Consider the following 13,109-nt stretch of genomic DNA (forward strand, 5'->3'; position numbering starts at 1 on the left):
TTCAATGAAAATAGTTGGGAGTGAATGACTTAAGGAAAATAATGGCAAAAAAGTTAATGTAATTGCGAAAATCAACCATTTAATTCGGTTGGACGATTAATCGGTCGCACCCTAATATATAATGTATTGTTATGGCTTGATGGCCATACAATACATGATGTGGTTCCTCCATATCCAGAAATAGAATTTTTGTTGTAAAAGCATATGTGATAGGTCATCGTGTTTCTGATTGTCCGTTACATCTGCGAGGTTGCAACACCGTTCACCTGTGACTAAAATATTTTAGGTCTGCCACTCGTGAAAATTCGAAACCGACACACTGCACCATGAATCGTGTCCGGCCGCGTCGCTCGGTATAAAACAGCTTGGCTTAAGCTCCAAGCTGTTTTTTCCCTGACACATTCCCTCTTAAGTGGATCCCACTCCACAGATGCTGACCAACAACCTTTTTGTAGCCAGCGGCTGCATTCCCAGAGCTGTAGGGAGCTCCTGGCTCCAGGAAGTTGATTGTTTTATAGCCACCGTTTTGGCGCAGATCCCCCGCCTGAAACCTCTGCAAGTCATTAGAGGGCAATCTGAATAAAAAGTGAACCTCCAGCAAGGCGAGGATAAGCCTTGAGGGCGCCTGGGAGCCCTAATCCTCATTCGTCACCTGGCAGGCTTAATGCTTCCTCTCTCTGGAACGCACACTGGCTGGGTGCTATGCCACAGTGCATACTTTATAGTTCATATAGAATCTTTAAAACACTCTAGTCATGCATATGCCAAGGGTAATGTGACACATATACTTCCACTGACCATATGAGGTACACCTGTGTGATGTCACATGCCATCACATGGTTCTTTTTGGCCTGTTTTTGTGTGTGTTGTTTTCCCTCAGTGGCAGATGGCATAAATGGCGTTCCCAAGTGCTCGTCGTTGCACCCTGATAACTTGCGTGCGCCCGAATGAGAAGTTTCATCACGGCGACGGGTGAGCGAGGCCTCGTCGTGCAGAGCTAATGGCGACTAATGACTGGATCTTTACCACCAGCGCCAACCAACATGTTCTCCAGCTGCTAATATAATCATTACCATGCTGTTCTGGAGACGTGCACACAGACACCCATTTATGTGTTTGGTGGATGAAAGCCTCGTCCGCTTCCAAATATTTGTGTGCCAAGATGCGCTTTCCCCCCCCCCTCTCTTCCTGTTGGAGGAATAATTTGTGTGTGGGTGAGTGTGTTCTTGTCTTTTTTCTGTTTGTGTGGCAGAATCCTTGACTTGCCACCTTTTTGTTGTGTGGACATGTTGCCAGGTCCACACAAGGAGAAATGTGAGGATGCGCTCCTCTCACCTTATTCGACTGCGTGTGTGTCCGTGATGGCCAGTTTCATATGCGCACATTCTTGTGTGCATCTGGCTTGTGTGAGCGCACCAGATGATGGAGAACAAATTGAAAATGAGATGGCTCACATTTTTTTTTCCCCTTCTGTCTATGCGCGTGTGCCTTTTTTTTTTTTTGTAATTTATTCAGGTTATTTTCTCTTCTCCAGACCAATGCAAATGAGACTGAATGTGAGGCATGACAAGCGTTGAGGCGCAAACGTGACACTTCTTCACGTCTTCTATCCTCTCTAGCGCACACCTGGCTTCACTCGGCATCCCGCCACTGGCGTTCGCTCCCAAAAGCGCGTTTAACACAAGCCAGCCTGATGACAATGCATTGACCCCGAGAGGGCGCTTCTCATAAACATGCCCCTCGTGGATTTGCGCTGACAGTTTTGCGTCTGTACGATAAGCTCCGCTAACCGTTTCCACTGAAGTGAGACGTGGGTGGGGGGGCGGTTCTTTTCATTGTGTGTGGTAATAGAGAGAGGGCGGGGCGGGTGAGGAGGGCTCTCCTCCATGTGCCATACTGTTACGTTTAAAGTGTATTTAAGATTTTATATATTTGCTAAAATGCTTTACACTCATATGAACTTTAAGTGAACTGCTTTTTTTCTGATGAACTGTACCAGACAGTGTGGCTGTGTTTAAAATGAGTCGCACCATCTGGGGCAGAAACGGAAACAAGAACTTTCATGGCTAATGGACAATCACATGCTTATTTGCAACACACTTACATCCAAGCAGACAGATATGTTTAAAATAATGCAGCGTTGCACTTTCCCCACCCCTTAGAGTACTATGCTATTTTTTTGTAACTGGATAGGAAATAATCCCCAATAAAAAGAGAGGATGCAAGAAAATTGCCAGAGCATCTTTGACAGCTTGTACCTGGCAACTCTGCTCTCCTCGCTGCGAGTAAAAACGAATAAGTCTTGTCTTCTCATCCTTGTGTTGTCATTCTTATATGTTTTGGTGTGTAAACTTAACAGATACGCTAAAAAAAAAATGTCATTCAGCCATACACGTCATCCCTCAATTTCGGTTCAAAACAAGTATAGTTGAGATCCGGCTTTCACACATTTTTTAAACCTATCCTAACCTATTTCATTTTTGTGCTCAGGCCAAAGCAATAAACCTGTGACTTTGTCATTTTTTGGTACCTTGGTGCCAAAGAACTATGTTGGAGTGACTTGAGTTTATTGCATTGCGACAATCATCTTTTTTTTTTTTTTTTTTTTTTATAATAGACTAAGAGCAACTTCGAGTGGCATTTAAGCCCTTTTCACACTGTACTTGAGTGCAGCTTGTCATTGTCACACCCATTCACTCTGTATGTGGTGAGGGGTGGTACTCATGGAACGGAGCGTCGTCGGGTGGCGTGGCGTGACGTGACGAGGACATCTGCATTACACGGCGAGTGCAGTGTGAAAAGCCTTTTAAGAAACCTCAGGCTCTTTTGGTGGAACCAAAGCAATAAGAGAGACCACTATAAGAGTTTTTAATCATTCGTAAGTCACGTGTGTTCATTCCTTCAGTTCCTAAAAGGCACTGACATTTAACTTTCCTAAAAAAAAAATTAAAAAAAAATGTGCGTAAGCTGCTGGTCTTTATTATTATTTTTTAAATTTCAATACATAAGTTCTTTTATACACAAGTCGAGGCAGGTTGTTTTGCATTTTATTCCCTTTAACCAACCTAACTGTAATGTGGTGATTTAAAAACAATGTGGACCATCACCTTGCTGCTTAAATCACATCTGTCAATACAGTTGGAGAAGAAAATTTTTAAATAAGTCACCAATGTGCTAAAAAAAAATACAAATGAAAACAGTGTGGACAGCCCAACATTAAAGCTTTTGCACACTTGAGAATCGGGTAAGGCCACAGTGATGATGGGAGTTCTCGAATAATTAGTTTTCCATTTAGCGTGACGATACCATATGTTGTTTCTCAGAGGGAATGATCATAAACACATTCAGGCTCAGAGTCCTCATCTACTTTGGTGTAACGTTTCCATCTTGTCATCTCCAGAGGTGTCGGTGTCGTCGGTGCTCTGCCTGTCTTCAGTCCGAGAACTTCCCGTCCAGGTCCGAGAGCTCTACTCGCAGGGTTTCGTCCTGGTCTCCGTCCACCCGTTTGTGCACCCCTGCGGCCCTCACCACGCCCACATCCAGCGGCAGCTCCACCGGGCTGTGCTGGTACGAGAAACCCCAAGGTATACGAGATGAGAGAAATACGACATTGTTCTTTTCTTTTCTATAAAAAAAATGGATGGCTGAGTGATAAACCATCATATTTAATGTAATTGAGCCCTAATTTGGGCTATTATGAGGCAATGTTGCGCGCTCTCATAATAGTCATTGCAAACAAATTTACAAACTACTTTGCTGCTTTTGTGACTTCATTGATGTGACAAGGAGAAGCTTTATCACCAGCGTGAGTGTCTGCAGCTTACCTTCATCTTTTCATGTCAAATTACAGCAGATGAGTCAAGCAGGAGAAATGTTTGACTGCAGCTCGCTGCCCTAATTCTTTCACTTTTAACTATAATTGATACACGTTACCATGTAGGTTACACACTCTTATGCTCATTGGCCAAAATATTAGGTGCACAAACATAGATAAATGCATCATGCAGACAGTTTTCATTATTCGTTTAATTATTCTGCCTGTCACTATACGTTGCTGGCATAGACAACAAAGATGCATTATAATCTATATCTATATATATAGTCTATATCGCTAAATACTTCCTTGACATTTCCTATTGTTGAACGTCACGGAATTCATGTTTAGTTCAGTTCTTAGAGTTTTTTTTTTTTTTTGCTTTTTTTAATTTTTTTTTATTAAAGGAAATTCATTCAAAAGGTGGCTGTTTTCAAATGCACACCTAATTGCATTGGAATAGGCAAGCAGGTGTTGGGCTTCTGATACACCTCGCCCGCCAGTCCGGCAACTGCCTGGCACCTGTCTCTGTGGAGATGGCTGATTGCATCATCAGCCCCCACCAGAGGGGCACTGAAAGCGTGAAACCATCGCTTCACTCTTTCATCCCCTTCATTGATGAATGCCCCCTGCTCTTTCTTTTGTCGCCCTCCATCCTTTTTATTTCTTCTTCTTTTTTTCCCCCTTCTTACCGGGGCCCTTTTATCTCCACATCTCCGCTGGTCCCTTTCATAAAAAAAAAAAAAAAAAAATTGAAAGGAAAAAACTGACAGATCAACTGTTTCAAATCTAGCCGGGAATGTCACTCGCGCCTGCGAGCGCATGATATTACCACGGCCTTCTCCCTGACCTCATTCCAAATATGAAGAGGCATATTTCAATACTCCCTTTTTATTATTATTTTCTTTTATGATCCCATCTTGCAGCGGGAGCTGAATTTCCGACTTTTTTTTTTTTTTTTTTCCCTCCATCTAATAAATCTATTGTGATTGCGGGGGAATGGAAAAATCAACCACTTCCTACCAAAACGGACACGATGGTTCTGCTGTGATCATTCCGGTTGAGTGAGCGCACACCAACATGAGCAAAATGTCTGCCACAGCCTATAAAGCGGGGGACACGTTCAAAGTGTAATGGAAGCGGGTAATGGCGCCGCCGGGTGATAATGAAAAGGAAACCATCCCAGAGGAGGCCGTTCAGGCTAATGTTAAAACAGCATGACCACATTTTCTGCTTCATGAGAACAGAATTGAAGTGAATTTCCTCATGTTTGATGAGTGCTGTTTGTTATGAAAGCTTTGATTTCCCAATTTGCAGTTGGGAGAAAAGCCAGGAAAAGAGATGGTGGCGGCATCGTCTGGAGACGGACGTGTGCGCGGCCGGTCATCAGGCGGCTGACCCAGAGGTGATTCAGAGCTACGTCAAGAGGGTGAGTCCAACGGGGGCTACGTGCCAACTGCCGCCGTATTATTCACTTTTCCCAAGAAGTGTTTTCGCATTCAGATGCCACAAGTTCAGGAATAATGTTCCCCTTTGTGGTCCGCAATCAAAGAAGCCAGTGTTATAAAATCATGCTACCACAAGCCTTCTTTGGCAGCGTTTTGTTGATGCTATCACTCTGCTGTTTGGATGCAATGTGAATGGAGGGCAGTGAACTAATACAAATAAGACTTCCCAGTGAATACTTGGCCATAAGCTTAGACAGTCTAATGCAGGCGTGTCCAAACTTTTTCATTTGAGGGCCACATACAGAAAATCAGACGGACGCAAGGGCCAAATAATGTTATGAAGAGAAACTGTGTTTAGTCCTAAAAATTGTACAAATAATTGATTTGTGCTTTTGCATATTTAAAAAAATGCTACAGTACATAAACCAATTTATTTGTAATATGGCAGTAGGGTTATTATAGTTTTGGAATTTTTCATTTTAGTTTTTATTTCGTTTTGAGTTTTATTTTTTAAATTTAGTTAGTTTTACTTAGTTTTCAGGGTGGCTCTGTTAGTTTTTATTAGTTTTAGTTCTTTAATAAATGCTTAGTTTTAGTTTAGTTAGTTTCGGTATTAGTTTTAGTTTTTAGTTTTTTTTTTTAAAGTTTTTTTTTTAATGTGTTTTACTTGTGCGCAATATTTAAAAAACACCATTGGAGCGATGTCATCTGAAGGTGCTTTTCTATTGGCTGCTGCTAGATGACGTCACTTCTGTGTGACATACTTTCAATCGTCATTATTCTGGTTAATATCAAAATAAATCTACTAAAAATCACATTTGAAAATATCCCCAAAGGCTCATGCATTAAATTAATTACCAAAGACGAAAACGATGGACATGTTTGCTATAATTATAGTTAGTTTTGTAAACATAAAATGTAGTTTGTTAGTTTTCGTTTTTCAAAAAGCACTTTTGTTTTTATTAACAAAATTGTGGTTTGAATTTTAGTTTTACTTATTTCGTTTGTTTTCGTGAACTAAAATAAAGTTTAATGGCACCTTTGTTTTTCGACACCCTCCCTTCTTACTGTGACCATCTCCAAACATTTTTGTTTTTGTTAATTTATTTTAACTGAGGCAAATGTCATTTTTAAGCATATGTCGCGGGCCACTGAAAAATGGATGGCGGGCCGTAGTTTGGACACCTCCACTGGTCTAATGAATCCAGTACAAAAATTATGCTTAGCTTAGCATATGGAGAAGGGCTATTTATATGATCATGCAGTGCAGTTCTATACCACTACCACAATAATAAACATCATGTCAGAGATGTAGTGCCCAGCTGCGAGTAGCAAAAATATGAGTAATTGACGCTTCCCCTAAAAAGTTTCTCATTGTCTGTAGTTGCCACAAGGTGGCAGCAAAACATGGTTACTTAGTAGCATAATTGCCAAAATCAGTTTTGGGAATTATATATTTATATATATATATATATATATATATATATATATATATATATATATATATATATATATTAATATAATATAATATATTAATATAATATAATATTAATATAATATAATATTAATATAATATATATATAAATTATTGTTTATTTTATTTTGGCTGCTTGTTTAAAAACCTGTTAAAACGATCATTATAAATTTCTGAAAATGTGTTGGGTAGCCATTTTAGGTAAAAGGCGATATAGCATGGGAACTCTGAATTAGTGCATTTGATTGCAACAAAATTTTTATTAACTGTGATTGTCTTGACCATGATTATACTGCAACATTGAAAGAAAGATTCTCTGTTCCCATTAATTTTGCAGCCCTACTTGCAATTTAACTACAGTTATCGCCTCTCCATTGCGAGGATTTCAGACCTCCCCAGTAATAAGTGAAATTTGCAATACAGTAATATCTGTTTATTTTTTTTTCTGGACTTTAAACGCCCTTAATATAAACACATTTAAACACATATTGAGGAAAAACAAAAATGCTGTACAAGTGGTTTAACAATGTACCCAATCAGTCTACATTAAAAATAAATAAATAATGTTTTTTAAAAAAAAATCTACTTAGTTGTTGCTTTTTGTTGGTATAAAAAGCAGCATTAAAAGAATTTAACATTGAGTAATCTTTAGCAAAAACGAGGCTGAGCTGAAATACTTCCTGTTTTCATGCTTGTTTCAAAAACTGTGCCGCACACTGGAAATACAACCAAAATAAATGTGAGGCTGAACAAGTTATAAATTAATATAAATATAAATAACCGGACCTGCAACCCGCAATAGAGATCACGGGTTTACTGTAATCCAGTTTTGAGTTCAAAACAATTAAATCCAAGTGTAAGCACAACATTCCCACTTGTTGCATCCGTTGCTGTTCAGTGAACACGTGATACTTTGCTTAACCCTTCAGTTGCCTGGCGAACATCACTTTTGACTCCCACCCCTGCTTATAAATTCGCCCCCCAACCTAACAATGGGAAATGAAAATGTGCTCTATTGAATAGATTTGCATCTGAACGCCCAAAGAGCGTGCACAAAAGGAAACCTGATTGGATGGAAAATGCGCATCACGGAGTCTAATGTGATCGGCTCCAGCGGCGTGATATGAATAGCCAATCAGATGCGAGAAGCAGGAGGGTTCAAGATAAGCATCCAGACTGATTGTGCGGGTGCGTGCATGTTCAATTTTGCCATCTTCCTTTCTGCGAGCACTCGCCAACCCTCCCACTCTCAATCTGTCTCCACTCACAGTTGTACACTTTTATACGCTAATCTGCAGCTTTTTTTTTTGTGTGTGCGTCCTAACACACATTTAGTGTGTGCGCATCGCACAGGTATTAATGATAGAGGTGTGAGAAAGGTGTGTAAGTGGGGAAGATGTGCTTCATTATTGCGCCGCTCTAGTTTGCAGACTGATTTCTCTCCCGTCAAGCCTGTCAGCCCAAATATCAACTGACATACACACACCAGCTCTCTCTCACGCACACACGCATAAGCATACACACATGGGTGGGCACAGATGAGGTCCTTTTGTCATTTGAATATTTGATCTTTGCACATGATTAGCATGGTTCTAATTCAGCTGAATACCATCTCTGCCTTTGTGTGTGTGTAAATGAGGCGCTCACGTCGTCTAAATAGAATATGTAGTGGCCGCGTGTAAATGGTGAATAAATTATGTGCGTTACCATGATTGATGTTAAATGGACAAATGTTTTTCATGACGATATCAATGTAAAACAAATTTGAACATCATATCAAAGATAGAGCAATCTAATGAGATCCTCTGTGGTGATTTTAATCCATTACTTGACATACGCTTTTCATCTTTAATATTGTCTTTTTTTGTGTGTGTGTGATAGAAGTTCAGCATTTCATTGTATTGTAGCTGAGAAAAATTTGCACGAAAATAGACATTTTGTTCTAATTAGTTATTTTGTTGATTTTTTTTTTTTTTTTAAATATCCAGTTAAATTAAGTGAAGTAAAATGGAAAAACCTTGGAACAGTTTGTGGAAGGCTTATTTTATGATAGCTGAAAAGTAAAACCTCAATATTACAAACAGAAAATTGGTGAGAACTCTTTGACAAACTTCAAATCACGTTCACAAAATATAAAACCCTTTTCATGTCATGAAAATAAAGAGCAGGTAGGTGTTAGAAGTGAACATCCTGTTGAAAGCTGTGATGGGAAGTAAATGTACTTGAGTAGATTTGTCAGGTATTTGTATATTTGAATATTTTCTCATGACTTTTACTCCGTACATTTGAAAACGGTTCTCTGTACTTTGTTCTCCTTACTTCAAATGTCAAAATAGGCTTGTTACTTATTTCAAACGCCGCAGATGACGACATGAGACGACAAGATTTTCATTGATTGATGGTGCCAACTGCCAAGTTATCAAAATGGTTATTGTATATAATTGACAGTAAAAATGCATTTTTACTCACTCATGCACATGATGAGAGTACAGAGTACCAGAGTTTTATATTTTTTAACACTAGTATCTGTCCTTCTATTTAAGTGTGGAGTTAGTGCGGTACTTTTGCCACTTATGCTTATAACGAGAATCTATTTCGGCCTTCAAATGAAGTATTCTGCGACGAGCAATGACACAGCTCGCCGAAGGGGAAAGACATTCGCCGTTTCTGCTAAGCGTAGACAACCTTGGATAGGGAACGGAATGGTTTGATCAGATGACAGACAAGAAGCGTACATCGCCTAACAGCGTCTGATTGATGCTTGCTGGTGAAAATCAGACGGATAGATTATTCTTTAAACTATGAATTACTCTAAGGAAGCTGTTATAGCTTGTCCCAATACTTTTGTCTATGTGGTAAAATTATCCGACAGTTTGATTTTAAGATTTGTCGCATTCTTATTGCCCTCCAGATCCAGGATGTAGCAGAGCAAGGGGTGATGTTTGTGGGCTTTCTCCAGCAGCCAGGAGGGGCGCCCTGCTTCACGGCTAACTGGGACCCCGATGAGTTGTCCTCCTTGCACTCCAGCCCCTCCCCTATTCACCGACACCCCCTCAGCACCAACTCCAGCCCAACAGATCCTTCAGAACCGCGCCATAATGACTCGGAGACCGCCGGCCTCTCCTTTGAAACTCTCGAGCGACACCGTGATAGTGTAGAACACACTGCACGGGATCACAAGCCTGCGCTGGGCTCAGAAGCAGCAGACGTCCCCGCTCGGCCTTCAGAAGTCAACCCAAAGGCATCAGACGAGCGGATTCAGACCTCGCTGATCCCCCACAGAGAGTCACTTGAAGCAACAAGCCAACCTTCATATCACACAGACGCAGTTCAACAACGTGAAAGTCAGAACCTGGCCGAGACCCGAGAGAGTCCAGAAACAAACGGACAAGAGGAGTGTAGCCCAACGGAGCTTAGAGAAACCCCGGAGAGGAATTCCAAACCTGCAAGTCGGCGAGACCGAAAAGAATCAGCACCGGACCTTATTTGGAACAACAACCATATTTGCGTGAAAAACTCGGAAACAGCACAGGCTCGTGAGTATCTTGATGATATCACTTCCTGTTTGATCCCAATATCGAGTTAATTAAAAAAAATAATAATAATAATCTGTTTCCATGTAGGGCTCCAACTGTTTGCCTTATACAACTCTACGGGCGAACTTGACACATCTTTGAGGTTCTACTCGCTTAGAGTGCCCTTGAGAGTTCAAAAGGAGGCGGGGCTTGTTACAGAAGTCGATGGCGATTGGCTCGACCACATGACTCAGCACTTTACCAACGGCGCCCAACTCATTGACGGCTTCTTCCACCTCAGAGAGGAGAGCGGTAAAGCACCATAGACTCATGTGGGGAAGTTATTTGATCATTTTGTTTGGAATTGGTGGGAAAAAAAAGTAGAAAACAGGATTATTTTTCTTTTTTATTTGGATATATATTCCTGTTTGTTCAGTTTTGTAGCTTGCTGCTCTGGCTGTCATGCCTGTAATTGGCTGCCATGTCGCAACATGAGGTGTGATTGTTATTGTGCAACAGGTCAGCAGCAGTGTGAGACATTGGAAATGAGTGTTCATCCACGTGTGGAATGAGGTGGTTTATGACAAAAAGAAGAGAGTGGGCTGAGATCCCGATGGGGTCAGAGGAGCTGAGCAGATCACGAGCATCCTCCACTTCTCAGAGCGCCATCTTATTTCTCTCTGTAGATAATGGGGTTTCATCGGTAGACAGTGTGTTCATTTTCCACAACTCGACAGAGGAGACCACAAGCACCTCCTACGACGCCATCGTGGTAGAGCAGTGGACTGTCATCAATGTGAGTTCCTTCGCGTTTCCTCCACTCTGACACATTTTTAATATTAGTCACACTTGCGCAATATAATTACAGTTATTATAATAAAAAAAAAAAAAAAAAAAACTGTCTTCACAAACATTATTAGCTTGGCACAGAAAACGTGCAGGGTCAATTGGGTACACTGCTTAGAAAGCAGAACATCTAAACTTGATTTGGGGTTAATCAGAGGCACTTAACATGGAGGCGGACGTTGACTCCCATTTATCATGGGTTTGAATGCGACGTTGCCAGTTATGAGGGTGTGCACACTTGTGTAACTACATTTATACTCCCTCTTCTTGAATCTTGAGGTTGTTTTATATCACAAAAACTTAGCCTTTGTACAGGGGTGTGTAGAGATTTTACATTCACTGAACATTTACAACCTAAATTCAAATTTTTGTTCCATTAAGTTGTATAAATTTGTTCCTTTTATTCCCATCTTTTTTTTCTTTTTTTGGGGGGGCTGCACTGCTTTGTGTGTGTCTCAATGTTCTTTTGTTTTGTTTTGTTTTTTTGCCCAATCAGATTTAAGCCTCTCTGTGTTGCCATGACGATCAAGTCTGCACATTGCCTTCAGAATCAGTAGTGCTGGCTGATGTAACTCTATCTTAGCAATGGGACTGTGTCTTGAATCGATCAGATTCAGAATTTGACTCAGAGGGCCAGATGGCTGGCCCACAACAATGTCAGAAATTTTCTGCCCTCTGATTGGTTGCTCAGAACCAGCCCAGTTCCACTAGCAAAACACATCCATCGCGATCTGTAGTCAATAATACATTAAATAATAAGTGGCATTTTATTCGATCTTTTGTCATTTTTGTATAAATATTGATTCTAAAACTCATACAGATGTGGCACCGTTGCATGGTTTTATATTGTCTTTTTGCTGACTGTTTCTCCTGGTCAGGGTGTGGTGGTGAAGGCAGACTACATCCCGCTGCTGCAGTCTCTTGCTCCCTATGGATGGAGGCTCATGTGTGTATTACCCACACCCATTGTCAAGACCAACAGGTACAGACACTACGTCACCAGTCTGCCCTACGAGTTATTTAATTTTATTCATGGGGTCCGCAGAGGTCGGAATGCAAGTGAAGGGTTGAGGTCATCATTAGGCTGAAAATGCATAATTATGTATTTTATCCAACGTAAAAGGCAGATAGGCCAAAAGAATGACACCTTTCACAACAGTATCATTCTGGAGGTGACCTACAGATGCAGATGGCAGTACTACTACTATTCTTGCCGAAATGACAAGTGTAGAAAATGCCTCAAATTCATTAATTGGTCAGGAAAATATCTATAATTTATTGTAACTGCCTTAAGCATTTAAAATGTTGGTCATTTTATAAAAAATATCTATATATCCCAAATTAGCATTTTCCTTCAAATTGCATGAAATTATGGGCAATTTTCTATTCTAATTTCTATCTGTATTGATATGCTAGGGAACATCCATTCATTTCCCACATTCATCATGTACAACAACAATGCCAAACTTTCGTCATAAAATGGTACAGCAGTGATCAAAAACACTGCACTTTATTTTTACTTCCCTAATGAGAACTCCGATGTTTCATCGTGCAGTGTTTTTTGCTCCAGTCTTAATAAGGATTAGGGTTGACAGAGCTACCTACCAAACACAATACAGATGGTGCGAGATCTAACAAATCCCGATCATATGCTGGATGTCTCAACATGAAACCACTTTTTCAATCTGTCAGCCAAAAGCGCGCCGGCTGATCTCTTCGCCTTGTAACCTGTCGTGTTTCAAAACGCACTGAACAAAAGAAATAATTTTCAATGCATCATCACATTCCAGCTTGAAGGAATAAAACGGGCCGCTTTTTCTTTTTCTTCATCTGTGTCTGCAGTGATGGGAGTTTGTCGACTAAGCAAATTCTCTTCCTTCAGAGACCCGTTTTGCAGCGCAAGAGAAAAGACTTCAAGGTTGGTGGCAGGCTCCATCATTACCACAAATCTGTCACGCCTAAGTGTGGCTTTGCATAATGTTACATGAGGTGCCTTTACGAAGTCAAGCTGC

The 13,109-nt window shown here is 40.6% G+C and overlaps 1 protein-coding gene across 2 annotated transcripts in view; it reads left to right on the forward strand.

The window, feature by feature from the left end:
* Nucleotides 1–13,109, forward strand: part of rftn1a (raftlin, lipid raft linker 1a) — a 40,201-nt gene that overhangs the window by 12,735 nt on the left and 14,357 nt on the right. For both annotated transcript variants that reach the window (XM_077508205.1, XM_077508206.1), the window contains exons 4-10: nucleotides 3,401–3,584; nucleotides 5,132–5,243; nucleotides 9,648–10,272; nucleotides 10,360–10,563; nucleotides 10,938–11,047; nucleotides 11,976–12,079; nucleotides 12,940–13,015. In XM_077508205.1, the coding sequence (XP_077364331.1) occupies nucleotides 3,401–3,584; nucleotides 5,132–5,243; nucleotides 9,648–10,272; nucleotides 10,360–10,563; nucleotides 10,938–11,047; nucleotides 11,976–12,079; nucleotides 12,940–13,015 (1,415 nt within the window). The remainder of the gene's footprint in view (nucleotides 1–3,400; nucleotides 3,585–5,131; nucleotides 5,244–9,647; nucleotides 10,273–10,359; nucleotides 10,564–10,937; nucleotides 11,048–11,975; nucleotides 12,080–12,939; nucleotides 13,016–13,109) is intronic.

The sequence above is a fragment of the Festucalex cinctus genome, chromosome 19 (assembly GCF_051991245.1).
Source record: "Festucalex cinctus isolate MCC-2025b chromosome 19, RoL_Fcin_1.0, whole genome shotgun sequence".
Lineage (NCBI taxonomy): Eukaryota > Metazoa > Chordata > Actinopteri > Syngnathiformes > Syngnathidae > Festucalex > Festucalex cinctus.